At 43.9% G+C, this 17176-nt stretch overlaps 1 protein-coding gene across 3 annotated transcripts in view; it reads left to right on the top strand.

The window, feature by feature from the left end:
• The window catches only part of LSAMP (limbic system associated membrane protein), a gene marked incomplete at both ends in the record, with an annotated part of 304157 nt that overhangs the window by 265684 nt on the left and 21297 nt on the right, over positions 1 to 17176 (top strand). Inside the window, 4 exons of one of the 3 annotated variants that reach the window (XM_084225531.1) lie at positions 3535 to 3669; positions 7419 to 7539; positions 8480 to 8628; positions 14533 to 14572. In XM_084225531.1, the coding sequence (XP_084081657.1) occupies positions 3535 to 3669; positions 7419 to 7539; positions 8480 to 8628; positions 14533 to 14572 (445 nt within the window). The remainder of the gene's footprint in view (positions 1 to 3534; positions 3670 to 7418; positions 7540 to 8479; positions 8629 to 14532; positions 14573 to 17176) is intronic. The other 2 variants (XM_084225532.1, XM_084225530.1) reach the window with 2 other exon arrangements.

The following is a 17176-nucleotide window of genomic DNA, read 5'->3' on the forward strand; positions in this document are numbered from 1 at the left end:
AATTAGTGAAAACATCTCTACAGCTCTCTGCAAGATATCACAACCTGACATTTCTCTAACACACTGTGATACATCTTTCCTATCCCTGGTCTGCACTACAACACCTCAATTTTATATAAATGCTTTTTGTTAGAAATGGTTAATGTGCTCTTAGAGGGGACAAGGCAGCAAGGAAAAGGGTCTGTCTTGAAAGTGAGAGCAGCTCAGTTCTTGTAACAAAATGTTGATGTTCAGGGTCACCAGTGCAGAGACAAGAAGCGTGCTACCGCTTATACAGCAAAAGACTGTCAGAGAAACTTTCCCTGAAGTATTATGCTTATATGTGTGTCCTAGAGCAGGGCAATGAGGAGCCAAATAGGGTTATTGATGTTTTTGCCATGCCCTTTAGAACAGAAGTCCTGCCTTTTCAGTAACTTCCAGAGCACTCCACTGGGCAAGCCAGCAGCTCGTTGTGTCTTGGGAGAGGTTCTGTGTGGCTGTGAAAGCTCTCCTGTCAGACATGGTACACAGTACACTTCAAGTGCATGTACGTATGCAGGGGAGAAGTTCAGAAACATCTTCCCTTGGGAAGGCATCCACCCTGTAGGTTACTTTGGAGCTCCACTGATGCAGTTCTCTGACACACTTAACAGCACCCGTAATGAGGGTGCCACTCCATTAGAGCTGGTTAAGTCACCCTCAACCCTGTCTTCATTATGGTGACAGTCTTGTGACAAGGGCAAATTGCAGGAGAAGCAAGTCCCACTTGGAATGAACCCTGTGTATAAACAAGGCAGAATTGCAGAGCAAATGAGTTGCAAAACAGAGGCAAATTATGTTTTAACCTTTTCTTTGTGAGTCTTTCCCTGATGTCTGATTGACTTTCCAGTCAACTCACTGACCTACCAACTGGGAGTGCTGCTATGAAAGGAGAGGAGTGTTGGTTGTCAGCTCAGTTTGGGGGTGGGATTTTTTAATTGCTTTATTAGCAGGTAGCAATATGAACAATATGCCATAAGAAAATCTGGGAATTAAGCGAGTTCCCCAACAGAAATTATCCTGGCTGTAGCAAAACCAGAAACCATGTGCTGCCTCTACAGTAGTTGTAATGCAATCCTTCATCTGTGTTCAGCCACGGTAACACCTCATCTGAAATGCTATGTTCAGTTTGGGGTATCACATGCCCAGAAAAATGTAAACTTGTCAGAGAGGTCTAAAAGCAAAGAACAAGAATGATCAAGAACCTAAAAAAATCTCACCTACAGAGGAAGGTTGAAAGACCCTGGCAATGTTCAGCCAAAAGAAAAAAAAAAAAAGATGACAACTGAGGGAGGAACTAAGTGATTTAAAAGTTGATAAAAGGCTATTGCAGGGAAGGAGGGAATGATTTGTTCTTTTTGTCTGTAGTGGCTAAGGCAAAAGTAATAGCTTTAAACTGCAGCAAGGGAGACTCAGGTCAAACTTCAGGAAACTGCTCCAGTGGTAAGGACAGCAAAGCACAGGAACAGATTGACAGGAGTGGCTGCAGAATCTCTGCTGCTGGAAGGCAGAGGATGGCTATGTCCATGACATGACTCATGTCCTGCCTTGAGACTGGGGAACAGATTAGATGGTGACTGAAGTCCTTTCTGCATTTCTGAGACTCACCTAATTCTGGTCCTACTGGGGTTAGGACTCCCTAACATGTTTATGAGTTCCAACAATAAAAAATACCTGTGAAAATCCCACCCTGCTTCCTTCTCCACTGACTCTTCACAGCATCAGCCCCAGCACAGAGAGAGGACTGAGAGCCATGTCCTGGCAGCAGGAGCCAACTTTGCCTCCTTCCCTTGTGCAAAGCACTGCTGCCATGCAGGAAGGTCCTGCAGCCAACTGTTGGGAGATGCAAAAAACAAAGCAGTTGAAAATTTTAGACATAGCAATGAGATTTTTGATACCTGAACATCTGGTAGGAGCTGGAAGAAGGGACTGCTGATTAGTGCTGCTGAAAGAGAGGGGGAGCCCTTGTCTTTACATGAGTTTAATAGGTACACTGCTGTTTTCATGCTGAGTCTCCATGATGGGGGGTGGTTTTCTCCTAGAATGATTCTGAAAACTGCCTGTGACAAAGAAAAATAAAAAAAAGACAAAAATAATTATGTAAGGGACAGAGTTCTGAGCAGATTTTGAAGCTTCTGAAATTCCTCTCTGATGCTGAAGGGAATTGCATACAGCTGGCATCACCAGCGTGTGTGGCCAGGCTGACCTGGCCAAGACATTGCAGCAAGTCTGTGCCTCTGGGGTGGGATTTGTTGCAGGTGGCTCCATGGGAAGTTCAGCTCCAGAGACCAGACTTACTGCTTTCATGCAGTGCCATAAACCAAGGTGAACAGTAGGTACTATTTGAACTCTCTCAAAAACTGCACTTTTGTGAAGTGGGCAGGGTTTCAGAAGTGCTCAGCCCCTGTTGAGCAGAAACCTTCTAGGCAGAGAGTTTTTTGGAAAATCTGACCACTCTCTAAGGAACCTGAATAGGAGCTCTTGTGATCTGACCTTTTATTTTTTTTTTTTTTCAAATCTGTCTTTTACCCTTTTAGGGTTGGGGGCTGATTTCTCTAAACATACACAGGCACACAACTTGGGCTTGCCATTTCCAATGCTGCAGAGCAGTGTTTACAGCCCTCTGAGAGAAGGAAATGTGGTTCATTCTTTACAGGAGGTGCCTTATTTTGCTCTCTGAAGGAATAGGGTAGATATACCAATCCTAATATTTCATGCTTCCCTGGCAACTTTCATGCAATGAATCTAATGTGCTTTACATGGGTTAACCTCACTGCCCTGCTCTAACCAGGAGGTGATGGGAGAAGGGGGGCTATTTGCTGCAGTTTACAGAGGGAGAGCAAAGGAGTGCTCATTCAAGGTCACATAGTGAGTTAAAAGCAAGGCCACAGACCTCCCCTGATTCCTGCCCCCATCCATAACCCTGACTGACACTCAAGTCACCATTTTCCAAAGTGTGTAAGTGAGGCAGCACAGTTTAAATGTGTCATTTCATATGTACAGTAGCTCAGGGATGCGTAATGATTATTGGTCTCTGCAGATGAAATTATGGTTTGTTTCTCTCAGTTTGGCTGTGTTTAAAGGTTGCTTGATCTGATCGATGGCACTTCAGGGTGGTGGTTGCCCTGGGAGACAGAGAGACATTTTTCACAGTTTTGCAATGGAGAAAAGGGTGCTGACAACATATCTGAGGGCCCAGCCAGCCCTGGGTCCAGCACATCACCCACAGCATTAGTAACCTCTGGTGGTACTCAGCCATCACACTAGTGAACTTAGTCTGATCTTACGTGGTGAACACTTTGCTTCTCAGCCTGGGCAGCCTGTGAGATGCTATGGATTGTAACACCTGTATGGTGCCTTCCAGATTTTCAGTTTTCAGCATCTTCTGAAATAACTTTTAAATGGCTCATGACTGTTGCTTGTTTGCAGAGTCCATGTTGTGATTGTTCCTCCATAGCAATTTCCTAAATCTGAGAGCCTAACAGAACCACTCTCTGTCCTTTTCTGTCCTACCAGGCAGAGAGTTTGAAGGTGAGGAGGAGTACCTGGAGATCCTGGGGATCACACGAGAGCAATCGGGCAAGTACGAGTGCAAAGCTGCCAACGAAGTTGCCTCAGCAGACGTCAAGCAAGTCCGGGTCACTGTGAACTGTGAGTACATCGCAGCTGGGGCAGGGCAACGGGGAGAGCTTTGCCCACAGGCAAGGGTTACTTCAGGATAAACAGAGAAGCCTTCCTGGGCGTGGATTATACAATCTGAAGAGAGGGCGCTGAGAAAACTATCTGCAATCAGACGCTTGCCACAGGGTACAGTTTGTGCTTTAAACCTGGTAATATATTAAAAAAGGCCGGGGGAGGTGTGGTACAGAGAGACAGACAGAGAGGGAGAAAGAGAAAGAGCTGTGAGTTGCCCCCGTCTCTCCCCGCCGAAACGCTGGCAATGCCTTGTTTTCACTCATTGATATTCGGGTGAACAGTAGCGTGAAGAGAAGCTTCACCAAGGCAGCAGGGAGAGATAAGGGAGGGCTCAGCTGGCTCAGAGCAAACACATGCCTGCCTGCACCCAGCCATCTCTGCAGTGCCTACACAGCTATCACAGCCAGGGGACACGGGGCAGAGGCACGTGCTAATGACAAGGTGCAAAAACTTAACTTTTATGCTGGTTTCAGGTCATTAGTTTAAAGCTCTGTCTAAAAGACCCTTCATGCACCAGTGCAATACAGAAAGGGGTTTTGGCCAAAGGATACAGCAATCCCCTAAAAGCACCAAGTAAGTTGTAGCTTACTTCCACATGTGGATTGGGGCATGGATCCTATCCCATATGTGCTTAGACAGATGTCCACTTCACTCTGCTGGCATAGTCCTCTCACAGGAACACAAGATATTTCAAACTGATGTTACTCTTTAATCCTGGATGCATATATGTCCATCTCCATGCTTGTATGGCATATACTTGGCACTTGAGTGATGTAAAGTGAGCTATCCCCATGTACTTGCTTCGTTTCCTTGCTTGGAGGCTAATAACTTCGCAGCAAGGATGGATGAATGGGAGGTATGTCCTCTCCCGACCTTCTTCAGTGTAAATTGAGACTTAAACCAGAATATTAACTTAAATTGAAATTTGAGATGGCTACAGATATATTTCTGGGCACATATTCATGCCTTGATTCACAAGTAGAACTGCTGGGGAGCAGGGTAGGGCAGAGACATGATGGCATCAAGGGTTTCAGGCAATACCAGTCTTAATTTGACTGTAGGTGATTATAGCACCTTTTAATACCATTCTTGCTCTTCAGTTTTTCCCCTTGGTCCTGTGTGGGCCATCACATCAGATCAACTTTTCTATCTCGCTTAGAAGTTGAGGTTATAGGCTCCCTGCAGCATCTTCTGAATCTACAGTTTTTTATAGTTCCCTTAGATATTGGGTGGCAGTGGTTTAATATCAGCTGCCTCATGGGCCAAATTTGGCATTAATATGAACTGTAGTAGCAGATTTTCTGCACTGAAAGTATAGAAGTGTCAAAAACAGCTGAGTTTATAAACTGGAGACTTTCCACGAGAACCAATTAATAGTTTCAAACATTTCCGTGAAACATAATTTCAATGGTGCTTTAATGTGTTTGAAACAGATTGTTTGTATAAAGTCAGAATGTTTGATTTTGATTTAGTTTCAACACATAATAACTATGCCACAGTAAGATCCTAAACATTTTAACTGTTGAAAAATATGAAAAAGTGATGTTAATATGTGGTGTAATTTGTAATGTAAGCAACTTAAAATTCCTTAAGGACAGATTTTTTTTTTTTTTTTTTTAAAGAAAGGGAAATAAATCTAAGAGGCTATGAGGACCAAGCAGGAAAAGAACCAGTCCTATTAGAGGAATGAAAACTAGATATTTGCATACATCTTTCCTCATCCTGCTTTGTTAAGCAACACCACAAGCAGGATAAAGTGGGAAAACCACAGTTTGAAAAATGGGGCCTGTCCAACCTCAGAAGCTTCTTGGCCATCTCTTATCATCAGCTGTGGAGCACTGTCAGCTCGGACTGCAGGAGAAAGCATTTCACTTTGCTTTGGTCTCACACTACCACCTTCAGGCTTCCCAAGTAATTGCCCTTGCACATCACAGACAGGGAAACTGAGGCCTGGGGAGAGTGGGAGGAGAACAACTAAAGGGAACCCACTCCTGGCTTCCGAGGCAGCAAACGGCTACACACAGAGCAGCTGCTTCCTAGGTGCAATAGGCTGGTTTGGGACTTCCACCTCCCCCCTTCTCTTGGGAGAGCACTGCACCAACTTCTTAAAGTGGTGAATATGGGGACTGCTCAGAGCGAGAGGCTGGGCTCCCTGGCAGCAGGCTGGGAAGCAGGCACTTGCTGGAATCATTTCTTACAACCATGGAAAGATGGCTATTCATTCTGTGACTCACCTCTTATACCAGATTCATGAAATGGAAAGGTTTGTCTTGTAGACAGTAAGAAGATAGACTGCTCAAACCAAATAATCAAATAAGAATGGTTAAAAAATCACCTTTGCTATCCTTTTCTTATCCCTCCTCCTTTTCAAATTAAAACATTTACATGAACCCACAGCCTTTGAATGTAGGATCCTATTTATGTAAACTTATTAATATTTATGATGTTAGAGGGCACACTGCAATATCCCTAAAGCCCTGCATAAAATCCTGATTAAGGTCAGGGAAGGGATCATATTGGGATGGCTAATGTGTTCACAAACAAATTTCTTTCCCTACATTCTCCAGACAGATTTTTTTTACTTCTTTGACTGACACAATCCGTTTTGCTTCCTTTTTTTTTTTTTTGCCTTTCAGTTCTGGGACAGATACAGATGGCAGAGTGTGTTTCATGGTAACTTGAGTCTCAGCAAAGTATCCGTCTGAGTCGCAGCCCTGTAATCTCAGGGTATGCAAGTATTAGTGACGAGAGACAAGGCACTTATTCCTTGATCCCTCTCAGCAGCCAGGTGGAAATAATTCTGCCTTTTAACATGTAAAGCTTATCGCTTAATATTTTGAACATGGGGCTGGGATTGAAGATGCCAGTGCTTACCCTACCTGCTATCCAGCAAGGACTGAGACCAAGCTCCAGCAAAGCACACCAATATATTTTGCAAATTTGGTTTGCCTATGGCACAGCACTAAGACTTCAAAGTGAGCAGAGGTGGGAGCACCGTGCTGGGCTGAGGGCAAACTTCAGGCAGAGCAGTCACAAGCAAGCCCTTCTGGAGCTTTTCACAAAGCACCATGTCCAGGTGATCAGGATTTGTAACCTTGGACACCTAAGGGAAGTGTCTACACATTGGCTCTCAGAGTTGCACCCACAGTTTCTGCTAAAGTTCTTCTCTTTTAAGCCATTAATGTATTTCTGTTTCATACATGTTGCCTCAGTCCTTTCTTATTATAGTTTTGGCATTCGGCAAAGACTTTGTATGGAATACAAATTTTCACGCTAGTGTTAAACTCCTACTTTATTCCTTTACTTCTGCTATCTTCCTTTACCCTTGATGAAGTCTTTCTCTCCTCTTCTTCTCTCTGATAAGCCCATGTGAACTACAGATCCATAGATAAATAATAATAAATTGCAGAAGTCCATCGTTAACCTTAACTTTGCCTGTGTATGCCTATGCATTTATGACAGAACTTTACTCAGCAGTGCTGAAGAGAAGCACGTGTAAGGAGCGCTGCTAATTTTATATATCAGGGAATGTTCAAAGAGCAGCATTCTGCAGAGGAGCAGGGGGGAACATGGGCCACAGGAAACAGCTGCCATGGGTCTCCAGTAGCCCAAACAGTTTGCACGAGGCAGGCAGCCCTGACATAGTTTCACTGTTTTGTTCCACCTGGAAGTGTGTGCATTGACCACGTGTTTCCTTCCTGCAGACCCTCCCACCATCACAGAGTCCAAAAGCAATGAAGCGGCCACGGGACGACAAGCCTTACTGCGATGCGAGGCATCAGCAGTGCCCACGCCCGATTTCGAGTGGTACAGAGATGATACCAGGTAAGCCTTTAGCTCGCCTCTTCCCTCCTCTCTTCTTCAGTCCATTGAATAGGGGTTCCTTCATCCTCCCCAACTCCTCTCAAACAAATTGCTCCTTACAATCCGTTTGAGTCACAGTGTCCCATCAGTCTCAGCAGAGCAAGCGTGGTCATGGCTGGAGGAGGAAATTCCTCACTGCATTGGGGATGCTGAAGGAAGTGCAGAGGATGGAGCTCCTGCCTTGAAGTCAATTATGGGCCAATACCCAATTAATACACCATTCACGTGTTAAGTAACCCGTGATACAGACAAAAATGTAGGTGGTGTAAGTCTTCAATTAGGTAATGCTGATCCAGGTGGATTCTTCTGAGGAAAGGAGCTGCTGAGGTATGAGATTCCCCCACCTGTGCGACCTGAGCCTCTCAGACTTGCATATGAGAATAAATGAGAACAGAAAAAGGATCTGTCCTTTCTACCTGAGCATTTACCTGGCATTAAGAAGGCTGTGTTATTACCCTACATTTTAGGGTAGCCAGCCCTGAAAAAGGTGCCCAGGTTCAGTGGCGACTCAGCATTGCTAGAGGCACATATTATGAATCAGTGTGTTTCACTAAGAATAAGTTGCTCAAGTACAGACTAGCCTTCAGCTGGCCATGGTGTGTTCATTTCCAGAGTGTCTCAGTGCTGGGTAAATGCTTCCTCCCTGAGCCTTGTCTTTGCTTGGTTCTTCACTACTTTACCAGTGGCATTTAATCTCACTGAACTACTACATTCCTTTCATTCCCTCGTCCTGCTTTCCATTTCAGTCTCTTTCTTTGGTCCCCCTTCTTTGGTCTTTCCTCTCACATCCCTTCCCTGCTTCCCTCTATCCTCACCTGCCAGCTGGGCTGAATGACTTTGCTTTGCTGTGTGCTGGGGAGGGATTTCCTTGCACTAAACACCTCCTCTCCTGTCTTCCCAGGATAAACAGCGCCAATGGTCTGGAGATAAAGAGCACGGGGAGCCAGTCTCTGCTGATGGTGGCCAATGTCACTGAGGAGCACTACGGGAACTACACCTGTGTGGCTGCCAACAAGCTGGGAGTCACAAATGCCAGCCTATACCTTTACAGTAAGTACGGGACAGGGTGAAGGGAGGCTCTCACAAAGACACAGCTGTGCAGGAAGCACATAGTGGCCAAAACTCAGGAAGGAAGGCATCTGCTTGACAACCCAGTCCCCTCAGACCTCCAATCATGACCTGGCTTCCAGCGCTCTGCCTCGGATACCTTAGTGTTCATACTTGCCTTGAAACACAAACAGCCAAATCGAAAGGTTTACTGTCAAGCCCTTTGATTGACTGGCTTTGCTGAAGACAGATTTTGTTAAAATAATAAAAATGTGTTTGTTTTAAAGCTGGAAACAAAAAGCCCTTTAGAATGACAGCCCCTTTAATAAGTAGACAGAAGGCCAGGGCTCAGAGGATCCATGACAGCTGAGAAATGACAAGTAATTCAGAGAGATGGAGAGAACTAGCCACCGAGCCTGAGGAGAACAGTGACAGAGTCAAGAAAAAGAGAAATTGGTTTGAAACTGGAAGGGACAGAAATGAGAAAAGACAGAATGATTTTAAAGGGATATACCATAGGGACCATGCACAAAAAGGTAATCAACAGATGAAATATGGAATAAGGTTCCTTGGATCTCATTCTGCTACCTTTCAATAACTGAGTTTGTCTTAGTAAGTATAAACAGACAGAAGATGGGACTAGACCAAGCACTAGAATAGAGTTTCCTGCTGATTCTGAATTTTGCAGCTGATTCAAACCTGACCCTAAACAGAGCTCCTGCCCCTCACCTACCATCCACACACCCACATACCAACTGTGGTGTATTTAAAATGCAGTTCCCAATTCCAGGTCTAAAACTTGGGCTAGACTTGGCCCACATGTTATTGGCATCAGAGATACACTGCAGCAAAATGACCCACTCACACAAATGAACACGTAGACACAAAAGTGACTGATGGCAGTGTTCCCGTGACAGTCCCAAATTGAATTAAAACTCTCATGTCATGACCTGCATATCCTTTTAAACAGAAAAAAAAAAAAAAAGAGCTGTGTAAAGCAGTCAGTATGTGATGCAGTTTAGCCTAGTTTCTGCTCTCACCAAAAAAAAAGTTATGATTTGGTAATTTTTAACAGATGTATTGCAAAAGGATAAGTGCATGGGCATTCTTTGTTTACCACCTTCGGATTTATTTCATGGCAGCTTGAATTTTTGCAAGTTTGGGTATATTTTGTGGCAGCTATTTTTTAAAGAACAGATATTATCATAAAAGAACATACATTTGATTTCCTGTAGCATTGCAGCACACAAAGCAAATTTCTACTTTGAAAGTCTTTTCACCCTGGTCTTGTGACTGTCATGAGATTAAAAAAAATCCTCAGGCAGCAATCTGGAACACAATTTTCAAATACTCCAGATTTGTTCTTGCTGATATTAATATAATTCTAAGTTTAGAATCCGTTATTTGTGACTGAATTCTAAATTTGGCCCTCTCTGTTGGTTCCTGTTACACAGATGAACTGAAATGCTTCACTGAAACAAAATATAAGATGAAATTCAATAATGTATATATGCACATATGATTTTACTTGGGGGTTTAGTTTTGCTAGAGAAGCATTTTGCATGACTTCAGAACTTCACCTCAAAGGATCTCAAAGGATTTGCTAGCAATGAATATTTAAATATCACAAGTCATTTAGAAATGGGTGAGTGTTGCTAGCACCATTTTGCAGTAGAAAGGTACAGAGTGAAGAAGTGGTTTACCCATGGTCATAAAATGAGTGGCAGAACCAGTGAGAGATGCCGGGAAACCTTGCAAAGTTGCTGTAAACTTTTCAATGAGGAAATGTGGCAACTCTTAAAGATGATTTGCAACAGTGATGATCCTATTTTAGCCCCCTTTTGATGTGTATGAAGAACACTTTCTCTCAAGTTGTTTGATTTTGTTTATAATTTTTTGGAAATTCAAGGCCTGTTTATACTGGAGGACACTAGAGAACTTCATAAGAGCTAGGAGAATGGAAGTGCAGGAGCTGAGAGAGATTTGATGATTTTTAGTCAAGTCTTTCTAACTTGTTTTTGCTGCTTGGTTAATCCCTACTTTTTTCACTGTGCAATTGCTTCATATTGTTTCAGGAAATCTCTGTTCTTCTAGTTAGTGTGGAAGAAGGAAAGATAGAGAAAAAAATAAATTCAGGCAGACTACAGCTGCTATTTTGAAGGTTAAGAAATCAGGGGGGAAATGAGTGAAGGGAATCCAGCTCATAAAGATAAAGAAAGCTGCTGAAAAAACCTACAAGCCCAGATGAAAGAAATACTGTACTGATCACACAGTAGCTGAAATAACAGGTAATGCACATTCCCAGCCACACACCCAGACAGAAAAATAAAGCAGTGCCAAGTTTTTGCAAGGTGTACAGCAGATACTCAAATACTTGGGAGTGTTTTTCATCCCTGGAATCAGAGATCTTATTTCCTTTTTAAAGAGAGAACAAGCTCACTGTAGAGCAACATCCCACCGGGGAGGTAAGTACAGCGACGGTTCCTCAGTGTCCCATTGCAGCACAAAAAAGAATGGCAGCAAGGAGTGAAGAAACAACCAGAGAGTTAATAATGAGCTACTGGCAGCTTTGCCTCAGGTGGAGGGCAGAGAGGGAGCGAGCAAAATGATGTGAAAGAACAGTTTAGCAATAGAGAAAAATTGGTGGCTACCATTTCATGAAATCTCAGTCAGCACTGAAAAACTCTCAGAGAGACTGAGTGCCTTAGATGTCAATGTCATAGATGCATTAAAATACAAAAGCAGCCTCCTTGAGCTGTATTAATAGATAGCTAGTGATCTTCCTTAAAGGATGTAGCAGCAGGATTGCCTGCTGTAGGTGAGATTTATACCCCTTATTCCTGGAGACTGAGTTTACAACAACATAAATATGGCCCTACCAAAGGTTTAACTTACCCAGGAAACTGTCTCCAACAGCAAATATGGAGTATGTTTGTAGAGAGGGTACTCAGGTACAGTTTGATGATGCAACTGATCAAATAGCTTGCTGACATTCCTTGCTCCCCAGTCCTTTTGCTCATCCTGTTCTCTGCCTTGTGATTTTGTTGTTTCCCTTACTCTGCCACTGTGGCTGTCCAGCCTGCTAAACAAGTGAATAGGTAAATGAGCTTTGCTGCTCATCTCCCTAAAATGCCCCAAATGTTTTCTTTCGTTGTACTGAACTGAACAAGTTCATGTCTGGGCTCGACAGGCACCAAAGCCGATGCAGGAGAGGAAGCTCTATCACACATCTCTGGGTATGAAGAGTTGAGAGGCAGGACCATGTTTGGCAGCACTGTTGAGCCAGTAGGTTGATTCAGCTCTGCAGAGCCTGGGAGCAAGGTTTGTAGCCCCTAAGCAGAAAAAAAGGGACAGTAATACATATCTCTGTGAAAATTACCTGACAGAGAGGCAAAGCCAGGGCTGCCATCACAACAGAGCAACAGAGTTGAAAAGCAGTGACATAACTGAAGAAAAATGGTTCTTCCTCCAAGTGTATTAGGAGGTAGGGAACATGGTTTGTTTTTTTGTTTGTTTGTTTGTTTTACTCACCTAGCAGTACTATGAAAAGCATTATCAGTGAAAGTCACAAGTTGTATCTTAACACATGCTGCACAGAAATGTGTCTACTTATATATACATATAAACACATAGCAGATACACATTTGCTGGAGGAACACAGATATGTAGGTTTGTGTGTAGGTGAATATGTGTACATGGGCATACACCTCTGTGATGTAGAAGCAAACCTACACACCCCTCCACAGGCACACACAAGCAGGGCAGCACCTGGTGCATTCTAGCAAAGCAGAGAAAAGAAAGAAAAGTTTTTCCAAATTAGTTGCCTTCTGCCTCCTGCCAAGCTAGCCCATCCCATAGGCTGAAACAGGAGACAGCAGCACAGTGCTGCACATCCTGATGCAGTCCTGCTGGCTCAGTTGGCTCGATTATAGGAGACTGCCCCATCAGCAGGTCCCCTGCTGCATCCTCTGCACCCTTTGGGGAATCAGCAAGCGTGGAGGTGAAGCAGAAGCTGGCAAGACAGTGCCAACTCAAGCAGCTTCAGGTGGACCCTAGCAGTTTTGGTTGCAGCAAGGCACGTTCTTAAAAGCTGGCATTAGCCTCTAACTTGTCATTATTTGTTAGCATCCTGCCACGAGTGTGCACACCCCTCCTTCCACTCTGCCCACGCTTTGTTGTGCCCTGAGCATTTGGTTACAGTGGTGGCTGCTGGGGTCTGGAGCCTCAGCTGTGGCCAAAATCCCTCTTAGTGGCTCTTAGTGCACACCCCCTGTTTTCCTCAAGCCTGTCAATAATGGGGAGACTCAGGAGGGAGGAAAGTGGTTTGGGCTGACAGTCAGAGGGGGCAAGGCTGAGACACTGCTAATGAGCCAGGGTGGAGCAATAAAAGCAGCACACAGTGGGAGAGGGGAACAGAGACAGAGTCCTTGAATAGAAAGCAGCATGATAATGAGGCCGTAGTGCTTTGCTTTAACTGCTTATGCTGTGCAGCCTGCAGCCTGCTGTGCAGGAAGAAGGTAAAGGGGAGTTGAGTTATTTAACCAAACTAAATAACAAGGAAGTCTTGTCAGCACAAACAGCCTGCTTTCGCAGAACAATAGTCCCCTGTTGCTACATAAACAGAGAGATCCAGGCTAGACTTGTATTTGATCTCTGCTGTGCCTGCTGTGGATTCAAACTACTCCATTACCACCATGAGGGCAGGAGTCCTGCCAGTGTCATGGGGATGGGCCTGACCTGCTCAATCCTCATGAGCTCCAGCAAGACACAAACTCACTCTTTGCACCAAGGATACTGTAGAAAGAGCATTGGCCTCCAAATAGCTGGGCCCAGGTGATCAGAGAGTAATAGTGGCCTGCTGATTTATCCTGCCAAGCTCTGTGTCGATCAGCAGTGATCTTACCAGGTAAGCCAGCAGCTAAATGTCTACCTATGGATCCGTCCAAGGGTAGGAGCTTGTCTCAGTCAGTATAAGACATCCAGCAAGCTCTGAAGGCAAAGAAAGGAGACCCAGTGAGAACAGTCAAGCCTGGGGACCTTGTATTCTTGGGCTTGTGTCTGGCTCTGCCAACAGTTCAGCATTTGACCTTGGGCAAATTGCTTCCTTGCTCTGTGCATCACCTGCACCATCTGTGAAGCAGAATTACCACTACTGTTAGCCTCAGACTGAGGTATCTGATAGTGGTTTCCCTCAGTATCTGTGCAATTCGTTTGGGATCCTTTGTGGAAGAAACAAACTGTGAAGGCAGCAGTGACGTATATCAAAGTCCTGCTGTGATGCACAATGAGGACACGTTATAAAAACCCTATAAACAAGGCAGTAGGCTCTGCCTACAACTGGAAGATGATGAGTCTGCAAAAACTCTATCCCTCTCAGAGGACAAAATCTAAAGAAGCAGAATACCCTTGAGGATTCATCAGGGTGACTGCTCCCATGCACTGATCCTCAAGAGATCTGTCATTGGCAAGAAATCCATTGTGGAAAAGGTTCTGGGGAGGCAACAACTACCCATGGAGGACTTCCACAACTCACCTCTCTGCCAAGACTAGTTGCCAGGCAGAGGTGTAGCTAAGAGGAGCTGTAGAGTGATGACATGAGTGGTCTTGAAAGTCAGAGGGAAGATATGGACCATCAACTCCAATTACCTTCACTGCAGGTGCTTAATCCCTCTTGCTGTTTGGCTATTATTTGTTTCGTTTTTCAAATCACTTCTCTTTGACTCCCAGTCCCAGGGGATGTTGATGTGTATTAGGCATGTTGCTAGCAAAATGCTCTCTATATGAAACCTACTCTAGTTCATTTAATTTGGGGATGGACAACTCCATCAGGTTTGTATCTGCTGCTTGCTTGGTGTGAAAAGTGGCTTTTCTCCTGCATGTTGCTTATTGTTTTTTTTCCCCCCTTAGAACGAGTTTTACCCACACTCCCCAATCCTTTTCCAGGTCAGTATATGTTTTATGTTGACGTAGCTCTTTAGCCGGGTCATTCTCCGTCATCCTGACAAATGCTCAGAGCTAGGCACGGGCAAAACAGCTCAGAGATGCAGGAAAATAAGGGCTTTCCCTTCTCATTGACATGTCATTTTCTCTTTTCTGCTCACCTTCCTCATCTTTTCCCCCCTCCCTCTTCAAAAAACCAATCAACTGAATAGCAAAAGCCTTTAACCAAGCTTTGAGCAACGATACTGAGTTGTCACCCAGGTGTGGACAGTCTTTAGCGAGGTTCAGTCTACCCTTAGACCTACTTCTAAAACACATTCCCATCCTAAGCTCTTTTTGCCCACTTATTCAGATTTGGATCAAAAGCATAAGCAGACCTAAAATTTTGCAGACAGTAGAAAGGACAAGTGGAAAACTAAAAATTAAAACACTGCCAGGTTTTTTCACCCTAGTTGAGCATCTTGTCATCCACAGTGAAACACTTTGTTTTCTCATGCTTTTGTCCCACCTCTCCAAGTCTTCCAGTCACATAATCCTGCATCTGAGGCAGAAAGCATGAGAAGAGGCACATGGTGAGGTGTTACTGTCTGCTTTATTCCAAAAGGGAAGTAGGTATGAAGGCAAAACAGGCTCTGTGTGGGTTTTTTTCTGTCTCTGTGTTGCCCACCTCTGCCTTGGGTGCAGACAGCATGGCTCCAACATCTGTATGAGATTTGGTGCTTGGTTGTGATCTTTTAATTCTGAAAAAGCACAGAGACCAGGCATATCCAGAAAGCAGGCTACAAGCATTTGAAAGTGGTGTTCAAAACTAAATCAGCAATAAGGCAGCAAGTCCATGTGTTCACTGAAAAACTCTTGGCCTACAGCTCCTCAGTATCTTTGTTTTACTGCCATATAAGGAGGATGCACCCAGCTTATGAGTTGCTCAGAGACCTAAATTGTTAATGTCTGCACAGAGCTTTGGGATAGAGTGTTATTAGGAACCCATGTTGTTTTGCAAAAGAGCACCTGCTTGAACAAAGCACCTGCAGGTACTCCCATGAAAAGAACAATAAATGTTGGGTGTTACACATGCTCCGTTTAACTACTCTGCTGTTTTCAAATCAAGCTCTGCTCTTGGCAACTTATTCAGACTCAGGATGCAGTCACAATTGCCTATTTAAAAGGCAAATCCACAAATACAATTAAAGAAAAGTACCTAAAAAAAGGGAAAAAAAGAAAAAAAAAGAGGTAGAAATCAAGCTACCATTAAAATTAAATCCCAGAGAGTGATTTGTAAATAACATTCAAGGAGCTGAGAAAAGGAGTAAAGTAGGCCATTGGGAACCTACTGTGGAAAAATAAATCCAATTAAACACCATTATCTTATGTATTGCAAATGAAACTTGTGCTTGGATATGAAATTAAAGTTGCTGAGGCTGTTTTGGATGTAGGGTTTTGAGGAGTTTTCCAATTTTAGGTGTTCCTTTTTTTCAGCACAATTTTCAATGACAAATATTTTTGTCTGATGAAAAACCCAGGGCTCTTTGGTTTTATGATTATTTTTATTACATATCCTTAAATTCCACAGGCAGGCAGTGTTAATTTTTTTCATAGCCAGCCCAGTTTACAGCTGGTTTTGAATTAGGAGCCCATTAAGCTAAATGATAAAGCAAAATCTGTGAGTGAGCAAGGCCAGGATTCCCATTACAAATACACCTCCTAATCAACTTGCCAAGGCCATCCTGCACAGCTTTAGTTGATCCTTTAAAATACTTTCCCCTCTGTCTCTGAAACTGATATATTTTTACTGCTCCCAATCTCCTGAGATCATCTTGAAGGGCATCCTGGTGTGCCATCACTCCTGTGAAGAGTCTCCAGGAATTTGTGGTGCCAAATGCTGGTGTATCTTCAGTGACCCAGGACACCCCAAGCAAATTTTGCAGAGTGGGAAAGCAGGGTTTAAATACTCTGGGCCTCACTTGTTTACTGAAAGCCCTTGCCAGCTTCTCTGTTGTGGGCCTTCAGCGCAGATGCTGGTGCTTTTCACATTTGCTTTTACTTTGCTGCTCACCTTCAAAGAAACCTTGGGCATACAATTTTGTTAGACCTTTTTCTTCCTATGAGCTGATGTTCTGAAATGTAGTCCTCAGACCTCAATTAAGCTGTTCCTCAATGACCAGAATCACAGCCTTCTTCCTCTTTCTCTCTCAATTTTCATTTCTGTTAATCCTCAGTAACACTTCCCTGCCCTGTGGGGTTTTGAGCATTAATTTAAAAGGAAGGTGATTTGAGACGAAGAGTGCTGTAGTGCTGTAGTCCTGCTAAGCATTGCTATCATTAGCTAGCTGCTGTGGAAACATCTTGCTTTCAGGCAGGCTGGAGACTCAGAAGCAGCCCATTCAGCTAAACAAATGGGACTTGAATTTGATGAGACACTTTCCTAAAATGCTGGTGGAGCCCAGCTGATTCAGCTCTCAACTGAGTTGTCCTTGATAAATTTTCCAGCTCTCCTGATTTTGCAGCCCGGCACTCAAAATGCCTTGAAATGTCTTCTGGGATGATGCCACATCGTCGCATCTTTCTGTCTGCATTGTAACATGTTATAATGGGCTGACACAAGACCTGGCTG

This window comes from Fringilla coelebs (assembly GCF_963513975.1).
Source record: "Fringilla coelebs genome assembly, chromosome: 2".
In the NCBI taxonomy this organism is placed as follows: domain Eukaryota; kingdom Metazoa; phylum Chordata; class Aves; order Passeriformes; family Fringillidae; genus Fringilla; species Fringilla coelebs.